The 18,031-nt window shown below is 50.5% G+C and overlaps 1 protein-coding gene across 4 annotated transcripts in view; it reads left to right on the top strand.

The window, feature by feature from the left end:
* LOC118372190 (glutamate receptor 3-like) overlaps positions 1-18,031 on the top strand; it is a 290,884-nt gene that overhangs the window by 170,065 nt on the left and 102,788 nt on the right. For all 4 annotated transcript variants that reach the window (XR_008132255.1, XM_052516184.1, XM_052516173.1 and 1 more), the window contains exon 5: positions 11,351-11,404. Coding sequence is in view for 3 of the 4 variants with exons in the window: in XM_052516184.1 (XP_052372144.1) it covers positions 11,351-11,404 (54 nt within the window). In the remaining variant the exon portion in view is untranslated. The remainder of the gene's footprint in view (positions 1-11,350; positions 11,405-18,031) is intronic.

Raw genomic sequence — 18,031 nt, 5'->3', positions numbered from 1 at the left:
TACTTCTGACCAGGGTCGATAGGGTAGTGCACTACTTCTGACCAGGGTCGATAGGGTAGTGCACACTACGATAGGGTATGCACTACTTCTGACCAGGGTCGATAGGGTAGTGCACTACTTATGACCAGGGTCGATAGGGTAGTGCACTACTTATGACCAGGGTCGATAGGGTAGTGCTACTTATGACCAGGGTCGATAGGGTAGTGCACTACTTATGACCAGGGTCGATAGGGTAGTCCCAACCCCACAAAATGCTACTGCTTCCTAACCTCCTGACCAGGGTACTTCTGACCAGGGTCGATAGGGTAGTGCACTACTTATGACCAGGGTCGATAGGGTAGTGCACTACTATGACCAGAGTTCACTACTTCTGACCAGGGTCGATAGGGTAGTGCACTACTTATGACCAGGGTCGATAGGGTAGTGCACTACTTCTGACCAGGGTCGATAGGGTAGTGCACTACTTCTGACCAGGGTCGATAGGGTAGTGCACTACTTATGACCAGGGTCGATAGGGTAGTGCACTACTTATGACCAGGTCGATAGGGTAGTGCACTACTTCTGACCAGGGTCGATAGGGTAGTGCACTACTTATGACCAGGGTCGATAGGGTAGTGCACTACTTCTGACCAGGGTCGATAGGGTAGTGTACTACTTCTGACCAGGGTCGATAGGGTAGTGCACTACTTATGACCAGGGTCGATAGGGTAGTGCACTACTTCTGACCAGGGTCGATAGGGTAGTGTACTACTTCTGACCAGGGTCGATAGGGTAGGGTAGTGCACTACTTATGACCAGGGTCGATAGGGTAGTGCACTACTTCTGACCAGGGTCGATAGGGTAGTGCACTACTTCTGACCAGGGTCGATAGGGTAGTGCACTACTTATGACCAGGGTCGATAGGGTAGTGCACTACTTATGACCAGAGTCGATAGGGTAGTGCACTACTTCTGACCAGGGTCGATAGGGTAGTGCACTACTTATGACCAGGGTCGATAGGGTAGTGCACTACTTCTGACCAGGGTCGATAGGGTAGTGCACTACTTCTGACCAGGGTCGATAGGGTAGTGCACTACTTATGACCAGGGTCGATAGGGTAGTGCCTACTTATGACCAGAGTCGATAGGGTAGTGCACTACTTCTGACCAGGGTCGATGACCAGGGTCGATAGGGTAGTGCACTACTTCTGACCAGGGTCGATAGGGTAGTGCACTACTTATGACCAGGGTCGATAGGGTAGTGCACTTCTTATGACCAGAGTCGATAGGGTAGTGCACTACTTATGACCAGGGTCGATAGGGTAGTGACTACTTCTGACCAGGGTCGATAGGGTAGTGCACTTCTTACTTAGGGTGACTACTTATGAGGGTCGATAGGGTAGTGCACTACTTCTGACCAGGGTCGATAGGGTAGTGCACTACTTCTGACCAGGGTCGATAGGGTAGTGCACTACTTATGACCAGAGTCGATAGGGTAGTGCACTACCTCTTATGACTAGGGTAGTGCACTACTTCTGACCAGGGTCGATAGGGTAGTGCACTACTTCTGACCAGGGTCGATAGGGTAGTGCACTACTTATGACCAGGGTCGATAGGGTAGTGCACTACTTCTGACCAGGGTCGATAGGGTAGTGCACTTCTTATGACCAGAGTCGATAGGGTAGTGCACTACTTCTGACCAGGGTCACTACTTATGACCAGGGTCGATAGGGTAGTGCACTGACCAGAGTTATGACCAGGGTCAGGGTCGACCAGGACCCGAGGGTAGTGCACTACTTATGACCAGGGTCGATAGGGTAGTGCACTACTTCTGACCAGGGTCGATAGGGTAGTGCACTACTTATGACCAGGGTCGATAGGGTAGTGCACTACTTCTGACCAGGGTCGATAGGGTAGTGCACTACTTCTGACCAGGGTCGATAGGGTAGTGCACTACTTCTGACCAGGGTCGATAGGGTAGTGCACTACTTCTGACCAGGGTCGATAGGGTAGTGCACTACTTCTGACCAGGGTCGATAGGGTAGTGCACTACTTCTGACCAGGGTCGATAGGGTAGTGCACTACTTCTGACCAGGGTCGATAGGGTAGTGCACTACTTCTGACCAGGGTCGATAGGGTAGTGTACTACTTCTGACCAGGGTCGATAGGGTAGTGCACTACTTATGACCAGGGTCGATAGGGTAGTGTACTACTTCTGACCAGGGTCGATAGGGTAGTGCACTACTTATGACCAGGGTCCTCTTTTCTCACAACCATTTTGTGTTGGATTTTAAACTTCGGCAAAACGAGTTGTGTCCTAAATCAGACTTGCACTACTTGATGATTTTGACAGATATTAGCAATAAACATGATGAGAATCACAGTAGTATTTTCATCTCCTATTGTGCTGTTTCTGGTTCTGAATACCTAAATACCAGGCATTGTTCTGAATCAAGAAGAGGCGTGACAGAGGGGCGTGGCAGGGATGGTGTGTGTGTGGGGGGCATGGCAGGGGGGGCAGGGGCATGGTAATGGGTGTGGTCAGGCAGGGCGACGTGGCAGGGATGGTGTGTGTGGGGGAGGGGGGGCGTGGTATGGGGAGTGGTAATGGGGCATGGTAATGGGTGTGGTCAGGCAGGGGGATGTGGCAGGGATGGTGTGTGTGTGTGTGGGGGGGCAGGGGGCGTGGTATGGGGCGTGGTAATGGGGCATGGTAATGGGTGTGGTCAGGCAGGGGGACGTGGCAGGGATGGTGTGTGTGTGTGGGGGGGCGGGGTATGGGGGCGTGGTATGGGGCGTGGTAATGGGGCATGGTAATGTGTGTGGTCAGGCAGGGGACATGGCAGGGATGGTGTGTGTGTGTGGGGGGGCGTGGTATGGGGCGTGGTAATGGGGCATGGTAATGGGTGTGGTCAGGCAGGGGGCGTGGCAGGGGGGGGGCGTAGTATGGGGTGTGGTATGGGGCGTGGTAATGTGGCGTGGTAATGGGTGTGGTCAGCCCATTGCATGCCAGAAATGTTGATATCATTTTAGAGGCCGATATGTAGACATGACTAGTTCTGTCAAGAGATCAGAAGGACTGAAAGGAATTAAATAATTGAGTGTTTTTTTTCTGAAATTGGATGAAAATGTGTTTAATAACAACACAGCTTCACTAATGTCTGAGGGGAGAATGCCTGGGGATGTGGGAAATGGGTGATCAGCAGTACCTCTTAGTTCCCCCTCTCATCATGTGTCTGAGGGGAGAATGCCTGGGGATGTGGGAAATGGGTGATCAGCAGTACCTCTTAGTTCCCCCTCTCATCATGTGTCTGAGGGGAGAATGCCTGGGGATGTGGGAAATGGGTGATCAGCAGTACCTCTTAGTTCCCCCTCTCATCATGTGTCTGAGGGGAGAATGCCTGGGGATGTGGGAAATGGGTGATCAGCAGTACCTCTTAGTTCCCCCTCTCATCATGTGTCTGAGGGGAGAATGTCTGGGGATGTGGGAAATGGGTGATCAGCAGTACCTCTTAGTTCCCCCTCTCATCATGTGTCTGAGGGGAGAATGCCTGGGGATGTGGGAAATGGGTGATCAGCAGTACCTCTTAGTTCCCCCTCTCATCATGTGTCTGAGGGAAGAATGTCTGGGGATGTGGGAAATGGGTGATCAGCAGTACCTCTTAGTTCCCCCTCTCATCATGTGTCTGAGGGGAGAATGTCTGGGGATGTGGGAAATGGGTGATCAGCAGTACCTCTTAGTTCCCCCTCTCATCATGTGTCTGAGGGAGAATGTCTGGGGATGTGGGAAATGGGTGATCAGCAGTACCTCTTAGTTCCCCCTCTCATCATGTGTCTGAGGGGAGAATGTCTGGGGATGTGGGAAATGGGTGATCAGCAGTACCTCTTAGTTCCCCCTCTCATCATGTGTCTGAGGGGCAGAATGCCTGGGGATGTGGGAAATGGGTGATCAGCAGTACCTCTTAGTTCCCCCTCTCATCATGTGTCTGAGGGAGAATGCCTGGGGATGTGGGAAATGGGTGATCAGCAGTACCTCTTAGTTCCCCTCTCATCATGTGTCTGAGGGGAGAATGCCTGGGGATGTGGGAAATGGGTGATCAGCAGTACCTCTTAGTTCCCCCTCTCATCATGTGTCTGAGGGGAATGAATGCCTGGGGATGTGGGAAATGGGTGATCAGCAGTACCTCTTAGTTCCCCCTCTCATCATGTGTCTGAGGGGAGAATGCCTGGGGATGTGGGAAATGGGTGATCAGCAGTACCTCTTAGTTCCCCCTCTCATCATGTGTCTGAGGGAAGAATGTCTGGGGATGTGGGAAATGGGTGATCAGCAGTACCTCTTAGTTCCCCCTCTCATCATGTGTCTGAGGGGAGAATGTCTGGGGATGTGGGAAATGGGTGATCAGCAGTACCTCTTAGTTCCCCCTCTCATCATGTGTCTGAGGGAGAATGTCTGGGGATGTGGGAAATGGGTGATCAGCAGTACCTCTTAGTTCCCCCTCTCATCATGTGTCTGAGGGAGAATGCCTGGGGATGTGGGAAATGGGTGATCAGCAGTACCTCTTAGTTCCCCCTCTCATCATGTGTCTGAGGGAGAATGTCTGGGGATGTGGGAAATGGGTGATCAGCAGTACCTCTTAGTTCCCCCTCTCATCATGTGTCTGAGGGAGAATGCCTGGGGATGTGGGAAATGGGTGATCAGCAGTACCTCTTAGTTCCCCCTCTCATCATGTGTCTGAGGGAGAATGCCTGGGGATGTGGGAAATGGGTGATCAGCAGTACCTCTTAGTTCCCCCTCTCATCATGTGTCTGAGGGAGAATGTCTGGGGATGTGGGAAATGGGTGATCAGCAGTACCTCTTAGTTCCCCCTCTCATCATGTGTCTGAGGGAGAATGCCTGGGGATGTGGGAAATGGGTGATCAGCAGTACCTCTTAGTTCCCCCTCTCATCATGTGTCTGAGGGAGAATGCCTGGGGATGTGGGAAATGGGTGATCAGCAGTACCTCTTAGTTCCCCCTCTCATCATGTGTCTGAGGGGAGAATGCCTGGGGATGTGGGAAATGGGTGATCAGCAGTACCTCTTAGTTCCCCCTCTCATCATGTGTCTGAGGGAGAATGTCTGGGGATGTGGGAAATGGGTGATCAGCAGTACCTCTTAGTTCCCCCTCTCATCATGTGTCTGAGGGAGAATGCCTGGGGATGTGGGAAATGGGTGATCAGCAGTACCTCTTAGTTCCCCCTCTCATCATGTGTCTGAGGGGGAGAATGCCTGGGGATGTGGGAAATGGGTGATCAGCAGTACCTCTTAGTTCCCCCTCTCATCATGTGTCTGAGGAGAATGCCTGGGGATGTGGGAAATGGGTGATCAGCAGTACCTCTTAGTTCCCCCTCTCATCATGTGTCTGAGGGGGGAGAATGGGTGATCTGTTCCCCCCTCTCATCATGGGATGTGGGAAATGGGTGATCAGCAGTACCTCTTAGTTCCCCCTCTCATCATGTGTCTGAGGGGAGAATGCCTGGGGATGTGGGAAATGGGTGATCAGCAGTACCTCTTAGTTCCCCCTCTCATCATGTGTCTGAGGGGAGAATGCCTGGGGATGTGGGAAATGGGTGATCAGCAGTACCTCTTAGTTCCCCCTCTCATCATGTGTCTGAGGGGAGAATGCCTGGGGATGTGGGAAATGGGTGATCAGCAGTACCTCTTAGTTCCCCCTCTCATCATGTGTCTGAGGGGAGAATGTCTGGGGATGTGGGAAATGGGTGATCAGCAGTACCTCTTAGTTCCCCCTCTCATCATGTGTCTGAGGGGAGAATGCCCGGGGATGTGGGAAATGGGTGATCAGCAGTACCTCTTAGTTCCCCTCTCATCATGTGTCTGAGGGGAGAATGCCTGGGGATGTGGGAAATGGGTGATCAGCAGTACCTCTTAGTTCCCCCTCTCATCATGTGTCTGAGGGAGAATGCCTGGGGATGTGGGAAATGGGTGATCAGCAGTACCTCTTAGTTCCCCCTCTCATCATGTGTCTGAGGGAGAATGCCTGGGGATGTGGGAAATGGGTGATCAGCAGTACCTCTTAGTTCCCCCTCTCATCATGTGTCTGAGGGAGAATGCCTGGGGATGTGGGAAATGGGTGATCAGCAGTACCTCTTAGTTCCCCTCTCATCATGTGTCTGAGGGGAGAATGCCTGGGGATGTGGGAAATGGGTGATCAGCAGTACCTCTTAGTTCCCCCTCTCATCATGTGTCTGAGGGTTCCCCTCTCATCATGTGTCTGAGAATGCCTGGGGATGTGGGAAATGGGTGATCAGCAGTACCTCTTAGTTCCCCCTCTCATCATGTGTCTGAGGGAGAATGTCTGGGGATGTGGGAAATGGGTGATCAGCAGTACCTCTTAGTTCCCCCTCTCATCATGTGTCTGAGGGGAGAATGCCTGGGGATGTGGGAAATGGGTGATCAGCAGTACCTCTTAGTTCCCCCTCTCATCATGTGTCTGAGGGGAGAATGCCTGGGGATGTGGGAAATGGGTGATCAGCAGTACCTCTTAGTTCCCCCTCTCATCATGTGTCTGAGGGAGAATGCCTGGGGATGTGGGAAATGGGTGATCAGCAGTACCTCTTAGTTCCCCCTCTCATCATGTGTCTGAGGGAGAATGTGTCTGGGGATGTGGGAAATGGGTGATCAGCAGTACCTCTTAGTTCCCCCTCTCATCATGTGTCTGAGGGGAGAATGTCTGGGGATGTGGGAAATGGGTGATCAGCAGTACCTCTTAGTTCCCCCTCTCATCATGTGTCTGAGGGGAGAATGCCTGGGGATGTGGGAAATGGGTGATCAGCAGTACCTCTTAGTTCCCCCTCTCATCATGTGTCTGAGGGGAGAATGTCTGGGGATGTGGGAAATGGGTGATCAGCAGTACCTCTTAGTTCCCCCTCTCATCATGTGTCTGAGGGGAGAATGCCTGGGGATGTGGGAAATGGGTGATCAGCAGTACCTCTTAGTTCCCCCTCTCATCATGTGTCTGAGGGGAGAATGCCTGGGGATGTGGGAAATGGGTGATCAGCAGTACCTCTTAGTTCCCCCTCTCATCATGTGTCTGAGGGGAGAATGCCTGGGGATGTGGGAAATGGGTGATCAGCAGTACCTCTTAGTTCCCCCTCTCATCATGTGTCTGAGGGGAGAATGCCTGGGGATGTGGGAAATGGGTGATCAGCAGTACCTCTTAGTTCCCCCTCTCATCATGTGTCTGAGGGGAGAATGCCTGGGGATGTGGGAAATGGGTGATCAGCAGTACCTCTTAGTTCCCCCTCTCATCATGTGTCTGAGGGGAGAATGTCTGGGGATGTGGGAAATGGGTGATCAGCAGTACCTCTTAGTTCCCCCTCTCATCATGTGTCTGAGGGGAGAATGCCTGGGGATGTGGGAAATGGGTGATCAGCAGTACCTCTTAGTTCCCCTCTCATCATGTGTCTGAGGGGAGAATGTCTGGGGATGTGGGAAATGGGTGATCAGCAGTACCTCTTAGTTCCCCCTCTCATCATGTGTCTGAGGGAGAATGCCTGGGGATGTGGGAAATGGGTGATCAGCAGTACCTCTTAGTTCCCCCTCTCATCATGTGTCTGAGGGAGAATGCCTGGGGATGTGGGAAATGGGTGATCAGCAGTGTCTGACCTCTTAGTTCCCCCTCTCATCATGTGTCTGAGGGAGAATGTCTGGGGATGTGGGAAATGGGTGATCAGCAGTACCTCTTAGTTCCCCCTCTCATCATGTGTCTGAGGGGAGAATGTCTGGGGATGTGGGAAATGGGTGATCAGTTCTGAGTACCTCTTAGTTCCCCCTCTCATCATGTGTCTGAGGGGAGAATGTCTGGGGATGTGGGAAATGGGTGATCAGCAGTACCTCTTAGTTCCCCCTCTCATCATGTGTCTGAGGGGAGAATGCTGGGGATGTGGGAAATGGGTGTCTGAGGGAGAATGCAGTACAGCTCTTAGTTCCCCCTCTCATCATGTGTCTGAGGGGAGAATGCCTTGGGATGTGGGAAATGGGTGATCAGCAGTACCTCTTAGTTCCCCCTCTCATCATGTGTCTGAGGGAAGAATGTCTGGGGATGTGGGAAATGGGTGATCAGCAGTACCTCTTAGTTCCCCCTCTCATCATGTGTCTGAGGGGACACGATGCGTCACCAGAGAATCCACTTCTCTAAATTGAAAACATATATAATTTTCTGTCACTTATTTCTGCAGAGAAAATAAAAACCCAGATGTAAACCACAAGATGTTGGTTTGAGTCAGTAGAAGTAAAGAACAAGCTATTTAAGACCTCAGGTTACCAGGCTCAGATCCGGAGAAATCTAGTGGCTTCATTGACTGTTTGTTGTAGCGAACGGGGCTGGACTCAGAACATGTTCTGACACATTAGCGAACGGGGCTGGACTCAGAACATGTTCTGACACATTAGTGAACGGGGCTGGACTCAGAACATGTTCTGACACATTAGTGAATGGGGCTGGACTCAGAACATGTTCTGACACATTAGTGAATGGGGCTGGACTCAGAACATGTTCTGACACATTAGTGAACGGGGCTGGACTCAGAACATGTTCTGACACATTAGTGAATGGGGCTGGACTCAGAACATGTTCTGACACATTAGTGAACGGGGCTGGACTCAGAACATGTTCTGACACATTAGTGAATGGGGCTGGACTCAGAACATGTTCTGACACATTAGTGAATGGGGCTGGACTCAGAACATGTTCTGACACATTAGTGAACGGGGCTGGACTCAGAACATGTTCTGACACATTAGTGAACGGGGCTGGACTCAGAACATGTTCTGACACATTAGCGAACGGGGCTGGACTCAGAACATGTTCTGACACATTAGTGAATGGGGCTGGACTCAGAACATGTTCTGACACATTAGTGAACGGGGCTGGACTCAGAACATGTTCTGACACATTAGTGAACGGGGCTGGACTCAGAACATGTTCTGACACATTAGTGAACGGGGCTGGACTCAGAACATGTTCTGACACATTAGCGAACGGGGCTGGACTCAGAACATGTTCTGACACATTAGCGAATGGGGCTGGACTCAGAACATGTTCTGACACATTAGCGAATGGGGCTGGACTCAGAACATGTTCTGACACATTAGCGAACGGGGCTGGACTCAGAACATGTTCTGACACATTAGCGAACGGGGCTGGACTCAGAACATGTTCTGACACATTAGTGAATGGGGCTGGACTCAGAACATGTTCTGACACATTAGTGAACGGGGCTGGACTCAGAACATGTTCTGACACATTAGTGAACGGGGCTGGACTCAGAACATGTTCTGACACATTAGTGAACGGGGCTGGACTCAGAACATGTTCTGACACATTAGTGAACGGGGCTGGACTCAGAACATGTTCTGACACATTAGTGAACGGGGCTGGACTCAGAACATGTTCTGACACATTAGTGAATGGGGCTGGACTCAGAACATGTTCTGACACATTAGTGAATGGGGCTGGACTCAGAACATGTTCTGACACATTAGTGAATGGGGCTGGACTCAGAACATGTTCTGACACATTAGTTCTACCATGGACTCAAGTGTTTGCAGAACACTGATGAAAACTCAGACGTGTTTGTCAATCTCGTCATTGCATCCATCCAGACTCTGAAACTCTGGCTGCCTGTATCAGTCTGTGGGTGGGTGGGCTCTCCATCAGAAATAACAGACCTCATAATGACCATGCTTTATTCACAAATGCATGTATGGGTTGTGATATAGAGATTATAACTGAATAGCCTGTATCATGACTGACTGGCCTGTATCACGACTGACTGGCCTGTATCATGACTGACTGGCCTGTATCATGACTGACTGGCCTGTATCATGACTGACTGGCCTGTATCATGACTGACTGGTCTGTATCATGACTGACTGGCCTGTATCACGACTGACTGGCCTGTATCATGACTGACTGGCCTGTATCACGACTGACTGGCCTGTATCATGACTGACTGGCCTGTATCATGACTGACTGGCCTGTATCATGACTGACTGGCCTGTATCACGACTGACTGGCCTGTATCATGACTGACTGGCCTGTATCATGACTGACTGGCCTGTATCATGACTGACTGGCCTGTATCATGACTGACTGGCCTGTATCATGACTGACTGGCCTGTATCATGACTGACTGGCCTGTATCACGACTGACTGGCCTGTATCATGACTGACTGGCCTGTATCATGACTGACTGGCCTGTATCATGACTGACTGGCCTGTATCACGACTGACTGGCCTGTATCACGACTGACTGGCCTGTATCATGACTGACTGGCCTGTATCATGACTGACTGGCCTGTATCACGACTGAGTGGCCTGTATCATGACTGACTGGTCTGTATCATGACTGACTGGCCTGTATCATGATTCAAGTTATTCAGTTATAATGTCTAAAACACAAGCCATACATGCATTTGTAAATACAGCATGGTCATTATGAGGTCTGTTATTTCTGATGGAGACTAGCCTGTATCATGACTGACTAACCTGTATAATGACTGACTGGCCCGTATCATGGCTGACGAGCCTGTATCATGATTGACTAGCCTGTGTCATGATTGATTAGCCTGTATCATGACTGACTAACCTGTGTCCTGATTGACAAGCCTGTGTCATGATTGACTAGCCTGTATCTTGACTGACTAACCTGTGTCATGATTGACTAGCCTGTATCATGATTGGCTAGCACGTATCATGATTGACTAACCTGTATCATGATTGACTAGCCTGTATCATGATTGACTAGCATGTATCATGATTGACTAGCCTGTATCATGATTGACTAGCACGTATCATGATTGACTAGCCTGTATCATGATTGGCTAGCACGTATCATGATTGACTAGCCTGTATCATGATTGGCTAGCACGTATCATGATTGACTCACCTTTGTGTTGATCATGATTGGCTAGCACATATCATGATTGACTAGCCTGTATCATGATTGGCTAGCACGTATCATGATTGACTAGCCTGTATCATGATTGGCTAGCACGTATCATGATTGACTAGCCTGTATCATGATTGGCTAGCACGTATCATGATTGACTAGCCTGTATCATGATTGGCTAGCACGTATCATGATTGACTAGCCTGTATCATGATTGACTAGCCTGTATCATTAGCTCTGGGGTGATGTTTCCCCTAGCAACAGATTTAATATGAGCCTCCTCCAAACCTAACCTTAACCATTAGTGGGGGAAATGCTAAACTGACCCAAAATCAGCATATAGGGGCAACTTCATCCTACACCCCATGACACAGCTCAGTCAACACTGGTTGGCTCACCTTTGTGTTGATCTCTCCTACAGGTGGTCTCTCTGGGGAAGAACACCCGTGGATACCACTACATCCTGTCTAACTTGGTGAGTCAACATACAGTACCAGTCAAAAGTTTGGACACACCTACTCATTCAAGGGTTTTTATTTATTTTTATCATTTTCTACATTGTACATCTAAACACTTTTTTATTTTATTTTTTTATTTCACCTTTATTTAACCAGGTAGGCTAGTTGAGAACACCTTTATTTAACCAGGTAGGTTAGTTGAGAACACCTTTATTTAACCAGGTAGGTTAGTTGAGAACACCTTTATTTAACCAGGTAGGCTAGTTGAGAACACCTTTATTTAACCAGGTAGGCTAGTTGAGAACACCTTTATTTAACCAGGTAGGCTAGTTGAGAACACCTTTATTTAACCAGGTAGGCCAGTTGAGAACACCTTTATTTAACCAGGTAGGCTAGTTGAGAACACCTTTATTTAACCAGGTAGGCTAGTTGAGAACACCTTTATTTAACCAGGTAGGCCAGTTGAGAACACCTTTATTTAACCAGGTAGGCCAGTTGAGAACACCTTTATTTAACCAGGTAGGCTAGTTGAGAACACCTTTATTTAACCAGGTAGGCTAGTTGAGAACACCTTTATTTAACCAGGTAGGCTAGTTGAGAACACCTTTATTTAACCAGGTAGGCTAGTTGAGAACACCTTTATTTAACCAGGTAGGCTAGTTGAGAACACCTTTATTTAACCAGGTAGGCTAGTTGAGAACAAGTTCTCATTTGCAACTGCGACCTGGCCAAGATAAAGCATAGCAGTGTGAACAGACAACACAGAGTTACACATGGAGTAAACAATTAACAAGTCAATAACACAGTAGAAAAAATAAAAAAGTAGAAAAAAAGGGGAGTCTATATACATTGTGTGCAAAAGGCATGAGGAGGTAGGCGAATAATTACAATTTTGCAGATTAACACTGGAGTGATAAATGATCAGATGCTCATGTACAGGTAGAGATGAAATTACACATATGGAATCATGTGGTAACCAAAAAAGTGTTAATCAAATCAATATATTTTAGAATTCTTCTTCTTCGAAGTAATCACCCTTTGCCTTGATGACAGCTTTGAACACTTGGCATTCTCTCAACCTGCTTCATGAGGAATGTTTTTCCAACAGTCTTGAATGAGTTCCCACATATGCTTTTTTCTGGTCCTTCACTCTGCGGTCCGACACATCCCAAAACTTCTCAATTGGGTTGAGGTCGCGTGATTGTGGAGGCCAAGTCATCTGATGCAGCCCTACATCACTCTCCATCTTGGTCAAATAGCCCTTACACAGCCTGGAGGTGTGTTGGGTCATTGTCCTGTAGATTAACTTATCCTTGGCAGCAGAGGTAACTCTAATTAACTTATCCTTGGCAGCAGAGGTAACTCTAATTAACTTATCCTTGGCAGCAGAGGTAACTCTAATTAACTTATCCTTGGCAGCAGAGGTAACTCTAATTAACTTATCCTTGGCAGCAGAGGTAACTCTAATTAACTTATCCTTGGCAGCAGAGGTAACTCTAATTAACTTATCCTTGGCAGCAGAGGTAACTCTAATTAACTTATCCTTGGCAGCAGAGGTAACTCTAATTAACGTATCCTTGGCAGCAGAGGTAACTCTAATTAACTTATCCTTGGCAGCAGAGGTAACTCTAATTAACTTATCCTTGGCAGCAGAGGTAACTCTAATTAATTTATCATTGGCAGCAAATGTAACTCTAATTAACTTTTCCTTGGCAGAAGAGGTAACTCTAATTAACTTTTCCTTGGCAGCAGAGGTAACTCTAATTAACTTATCCTTGGCAGCAGAGGTAACTCTGGGTATTCCTTTCCTGTGGCGGTCCTCATGAGAGCTAGTTTCATCATAGCTCTTGATGGTTTTTGCAACTGCACTTGAAGAAACTTTCAAAGTTCTTGAAATGTTCCTGATTGACTGACCTTCATGTCTGAAAGTAATGATGGACTGTCGTTTCTCTTTGCTTATTTGAGCTGTTCTTGCCATAATTTGGACTTGATCTTTTACCAAATAGGGCTATCTTCTGTATACCACCCCTACTATCTCACGACACAACTGATTGGCTCAAATGGATTAAGAAGAAAATAAATTCCACAAATTAACTTTTAAAAATGCATTCCAGTTGACTACCTCATGAAGCTGGTTGAGAGAGTGCCAAGAGTGTTCAAAGCTGTCATCAAGGCAAAGGGCGGCTACCTTGAAGAATCTAAAATCTAAAATATATTTTGATTTGTTTAACACTTTTCTGGTTACGACATGATTCCATATGTTATTTCATCGTTTTCATGTCTCCTTATTATTCTACTGTGTAGAAAATAGTAAAAATAAAGAAAACCTTTGAAAAAAAGGTGTGTCCAAACGTTTGACTGGTACTGTAAACAGTTAATTGGAAGTTTACATACACTTTAGTCAAATACATTTAATAAACTCAGTTTTTCACACTTTCTGACATTTAGCCCTAGTAAAAGTGTCATGTCTTAGGTCAGTTAGGATCACCACTTTATTTTAAGAATGTGAAATGTCAGAATAATAGTTGAGAGAATAATTTATTTCAGCTTTTTAATTTTGCACGCCCAATTTTTCAGTTTTTGATTTGTTAAAAAAAAATTGAAATAGCCAATAAATGTCGTTCCACTTCATGATTGTGTCCCACTTGTTGTTGATTCTTCACCAAAAAATACAGTTTTATATCTTTATGTTTGAAGCCTGAAATGTGGAAAAAGGTCGCAAAGTTCAAGGGGGCCGAATACTTTCGCAAGGCACTGTAAATATATATATACACTCTGTATTCCGACATTGTTTTTTCCTAATATTTCTATATATCTTTATTCCATTATTTTACTTTGTAGATTTGTGTGTATTGATACATATTTCTCCACTGATAGAGCTAGGAACACAAGCATTTGTCTGCCTCCTATCTCCTTGCCTCCATCTCAAAATGTATTGGAGAAGAAGGTCATAGGGGAGGGACATAGTCATTTCAAACTCAACCGTTTGGATGTAGTGTCTGATCTTCTGTTATCAGAGGGATAAAGTGGAACCTTGTAGTTTCAGATTGACTCCTGTATTATTAAGATGAGAGCAAGGGCCCTCTCCTTTCCTCTCCTCTTCTCTCCTCTCCTTTCCTCTCCTCTCCTCTCCTCTCCTCTCCTCTCCTCTCCTCTCCTCTCCTCTCCTCTCCCATTCCCCTCTCCTCTCATTTCCTCTCCTCTCCCCTCCCATTCCCCTCTCCTCTCCTTTCCCCTCCCATTCCCCTCCCCTCCCCTCCCCTCCCCTCTCCTTCCCCTCCCTCCTCTCCTCTCCTCTCCTCTCCTCTCCCCTCCCCTCCCCTCCCCTCTCCTCCCTCTCCTCTCCTCTCCTCTCCTCTCCTCTCCTTTCCTCTCCTCTCCTCTTCCCATTCTCCTCTCCTCTCCTTCTCCTCTCCTCTCCTCTCCTTTCCCCTCCCCTCCCCTCCCTCTCCCCTCCCTCTCCTCTCCTCTCCTTTCCTCTCCCCCCTCCCATTCTCCTCTCCTCCTCCCATTCCCCTCCCCTCCCCTCTCCTCTCCTCTCCTCTCCTCTCCTCTCCCATTCTCCTCTCCTCTCCCATTCTCCTCTCCTCTCCTCCCATTCTCCTCTCCTCTCCTCTCCCTCTCCTCTCCTCTCCTCTCCCTCCTCTCCTCTCCTCTCCTCTCCTCTCCTCTCCCATTCTCCTCTCCTCTCCTCTCCCATTCTCCTCTCCTCTCCCTCCCATTCCCTCTCCTCTCCTCTCCCATTCCCCCCTCCTCTCCTCCCCATTCCCCTCCCCTCCCCTCCCCTCTCCTCTCCTCTCCTCTCCTCTCCTTTCCTCCCTCTCCCCTCCTCCTCTCCTCTCTCCTCTCCCCTCTCCTCTCCTTTCCCTCCTCTCCCTCCTCTCCTCTCCTCTCCCCTCCCATTCCCCATCCTCTCCTCCTCTCCCTCTCCTCCCCCCTCCCCTCTCCTCTCCTCTCCTCTCCTCTCCTCTCCTTTCCTCTCCCTCCCATTCTCCTCTCCCCATTCTCCCCTCTCCCCTCTCCTCTCCTCTCCTCTCCTCTCCTCCCATTCTCCTCCCCCTCCCATCTCCTCTCCTCTCTCCCATTCTCCTCTCCCTCTCCTCTCCTCTCCCCTCCCTCTCCCCTCCCCATTCCCTCTCCTCTCCTTCCTCCTCCCCTCTCCATTCCCCTCTCTCATCTCCCTTTCCCTCTCCTCTCCTCTCCCATTCCCCTCTCCTCTCCTCTCCTCTCCTCTCCTCTCCTCTCCCCTCCCTCCTCTCTCCTCCCTCCCTCTCCTCTCCTCTCCTCTCCCCTCTCCTCTCCTCTCCTCTCCCCTCCCCATCTCCTCTCTCCTCTCCCCTCCCTCCCCTCCCCATCCCCCTCTCCTCTCCCTCTCTCCTCTCCTCTCCTCTCCTCTCCTCTCCTCTCCTCTTCCCTCTCCTCTCCTCTCCCATTCTCCTCTCCTCTCCTCTCCTCTCCTCTCCTCTCCTCTCCTCTCCCTCCCCTCTCCTCTCCTCTCCTCTCCTCTCCTCTCCCATTCCCCTCTCCTCTCCTCTCCTCTCCCCCTCTCCTCTCCCTCTCCTCTCCTCTCCTCTCCTCTCTCTCTCCTCTCCTCTCCTCTCCTCCCCTCTCCTCTCCTCTCCTCTCCCATTCCCTCTCCTCTCCTCTCCTCTCCTCTCCTCTCCTCTCCCTCTCTCCTCTCCTCTCCTCTCCCTCTCCTCTCCTCTCCTCTCCTCTCCTCTCCCATTCCCTCTCCTCTCCTCTCCCATCCCCTCTCCTCTCCTCCCTTCCCCTCTCCTCTCCCATCTCCTCTCTCCTCTCCTCTCCTCCTCCCATTCCCTCTCCTCTCCTCCCTCCCCTCCCCTCCCCTCTCCCTCTCCTCTCCTCTCCTCTCCTCTCCTCTCCTCTCCCATCTCCCCTCTCCTCTCCTCCCTCTCCTCTCCCCTCCCATTCCCCTCTCCTCTCCTTTCCCCTCCCATTCCCCTCCCCTCCTCTCCCTCCCCTCTCCTCTCCTCTCCTCCTCTCCTCTCCTCTCCTCTCCTCTCCTCTCCCTCTCCCTCATCTCCTCCCATCTCCTCTCCTCTCCTCTCCTCTCCCATTCTCCCTCTCCTCTCCTCTCCTCTCCCCTCCATTCTCCCTCTCCTCTCCCATCCCCTCCCTCTCCTCTCCTCCTCTCCTCTCCTCTCCTCTCCTCTCCCTCTCCTCTCCTCTCCTCTCCCTCTCTCCTCTCCCCTCTCTCTCCCATTCCCTCTCCTCTCCTCTCCTCTCCTCTCTCCCTCCCCTCCCATCTCCTCTCCTCTCCCATCTCCTCTCCTCTCCTCTCCTCTCCTCTCCTCTCCTCTCCCTCCCCTCCCCCTCCTCTCCTCTCCCTCTCCTCTCCTCTCCTCTCCCATCTCCTCTCCTCTCTCTTCCTCTCCCTCTCCTCTCCTCTCCTCTCCTCTCCTTTCCTCTCCCATTCCCCTCCCCTCTCCTCCCTCTCCTCTCCTCTCCTCTCTTCCTCTCCTCCCTCTCCCTCTCCCTCTCCTCTCCCATTCTCCCTCTCCTCTCCCCTCCCATTCCCCTCTCCTCTCCGTTCCCTCCTCCCTCCTCCCATTCCCCTCTCCTCTCCTCTCCTTTCCCCTCCCATTCCCCTCCCCTCCCTCCCCTCCCTCTCCTCTCCCTCTCCTTTCCTCTCCCCTCCCATTCTCCTCTCCCCTCCCATTCCCTCCCCTCCCCTCTCCTCTCCTCTCCTCTCCTCTCCTCTCCTCTCCTCTCCTCTCCTCTCCTCTCCTCTCCCTCTCCCATTCTCCTCTCCTCTCCTCCCCTCCTCCTCCTCCTCCTCTCCTCTCCCATTTCTCCTCTCCTCTCCCATCTCCTTCTCCCCCTCTCCTCTCCTCTCCTCTCCCTCTCCCATTCCCCTCTCCTCTCCTCTCCTCTCCTCTCCCTCTCCTCTCCTCTCCTCTCCTCTCCTCCCTCTCCTCTCCTCTCCCATTCTCCTCTCCTCTCCTCTCCTCTCCTCTCCCATTCCCCTCTCCTCTCCTCTCCTCTCCTCTCCTCTCCTCTCCTCTCCTTCCCCTCCCCCTCCCTCTCTCCCTCTCCTCTCCTCTCCCCTCTCCCTTCCCCTCTCCTCTCCTTTCCTCTCCTCTCCCATCCCCTTCCCTCCTCCTCTCTCTCCTCTCCCCTCCCATTCCCCTCTCCTCTCCTCTCCTCTCCTCTCCTCCCTCTCCCTCCCCTCTCCTCCCTCCTCCCTCTCCTCTCCTCTCCCCTCCCATTCTCCCTCCCTCCTTCTCCTCTCCCTCCTCCCATTCCCCTCTCCTCCTCCTCCCCATTCTCCTCTCCTCTCCCATTCTCCTCTCCTCTCCTCTCCTCTCCTCTCCCTCTCCTCTCCTCTCCTCTCCTCTCCTCTCCCATTCTCCTCTCCCATTCCCTCCCCTTTCTCCCATCTCCTCTCCCATTCTCCTCTCCTCTCCTCTCCTCTCCTCTCCTCTCCTCTCCTCTCCTCTCCTCTCCTCTCCTCTCCTCTCCTCTCCTCCTCTCCCATTCTCCTCTCCTCTCCTCTCCTCTCCTCTCCTCCTCCCATCTCCTCTCCTCTCCTCTCCTCTCCCATCTCCTCTCCTCTCCTCCCCTCCCCTTCCCTCCCCTCTCCTCCCCTCCCCCTCTCCTCTCCTCCCTCCTCCCCTCCCCTT

Source organism: Oncorhynchus keta, chromosome 4, assembly GCF_023373465.1.
Source record: "Oncorhynchus keta strain PuntledgeMale-10-30-2019 chromosome 4, Oket_V2, whole genome shotgun sequence".
Lineage (NCBI taxonomy): Eukaryota > Metazoa > Chordata > Actinopteri > Salmoniformes > Salmonidae > Oncorhynchus > Oncorhynchus keta.
Note: the sequence above shows the minus strand (reverse complement) of the source record. Positions and strands in the feature narration are given on the sequence as shown.